General features: G+C 45.7%; 1 protein-coding gene across 1 annotated transcript in view; it reads right to left on the minus strand.

The window, feature by feature from the left end:
* Positions 1–1,120, minus strand: part of LOC146589957 (uncharacterized) — a 12,814-nt gene that overhangs the window by 10,280 nt on the left and 1,414 nt on the right. The window contains exon 2 of the mRNA XM_085315367.1: positions 789–1,107. Coding sequence (XP_085171493.1) covers positions 789–1,107 — 319 coding nt within the window. The remainder of the gene's footprint in view (positions 1–788; positions 1,108–1,120) is intronic.

Below are 1,120 nucleotides of genomic sequence, written 5' to 3' on the forward strand. Positions count from 1 at the left end.
TCCCCCACTGCAGCATCCAGATGATGCCACCTCCAGAGCTCCCAATGATGTTTTGGCTGGATCCACCACTCTTGTGCCCCTGTGAGCCCCAAGAGTTTGTGCAATGTGCGCATGCAAGGGACTCACACTTATTAATCATATGTTGAAATCTTTGGTACTAGAGTGAAAAGAGTTTTTGCATCTTTCCTAATCCATTTAAATAACTACCTTCGTCATTGCATGATGCTTAGATGAGATTAGTTTTTTGTCCTTAAAGAGAGATTGTTTGCAATATTTCTTTGTGATATCTTATCTGACGGGCAAAAGTCAAGATTGTGAGTAGCAATTGGCATTTAAAAAATGACATAAAAATATTTATTGAACCTGTCTTATTGATGTCCTTAGCGTCCCTTCTGCATGTGGGTTTCCATTGTGGTTGTGCTCTGGAGCTTTATTACAACAGCATTAGCTCAGAAGAAAAGGGGAATAACGCAAAATATGTGTTATAAAACTAAATCCAACCACTCAAACACTGAAGATCTGTAGAACTGCGAGTTTTAATGTTTCATGCAAACACTAGGAAACTGAGGCACAAAACAGAAACATGAAACCACCCTGGCATCAGACTACAGGTTATTGATACATGCCACCAAAGGCCGTGATTCAGCGGRGGTGCTGAAGAGAAGAATTCCAAATAAGAGGAGAAAGGAATCATGGAAATATTCTTAAATTTAGTAGGGGAAGAAATCAGTGAGGTATGCTTGCATCTTGGGCTTTCTTGATCAAAGAGTCCCTTCTGCAGCAACTACTTGTGTTTATGCTGTGGTGGCCAGGAGATTGGCTGGGTCTGCTGATGCATGGATGGATCTCCAGAGCTGGATGAACCACCTCCACTGCTGCATCTTCCAAAGGAGGATGATCCCTGACCCTGGAGGCCTAAACCACCTCCTCCCCCGCCTCCTCCAATGCAGATGGGTCCTTGACCCTGGAGGCCTGAACCACCTCCACCTCCTCCTCCTCCCCCACCTCCTCCAATGCAGATGGGTCCTTGTCCCTGCTGACCTGAACCACCTCCTCCAATGCAGATGGGTCCTTGTCCCTGCTGGCCTGAACTACCACCGCTTCCTCCTTCTCCTGTGCT

The sequence above is a fragment of the Rhea americana genome, unplaced genomic scaffold, assembly GCF_003343005.1.
Source record: "Rhea americana isolate MKP2758 unplaced genomic scaffold, rheAme1 scaffold_429, whole genome shotgun sequence".
Taxonomy (NCBI): domain Eukaryota; kingdom Metazoa; phylum Chordata; class Aves; order Rheiformes; family Rheidae; genus Rhea; species Rhea americana.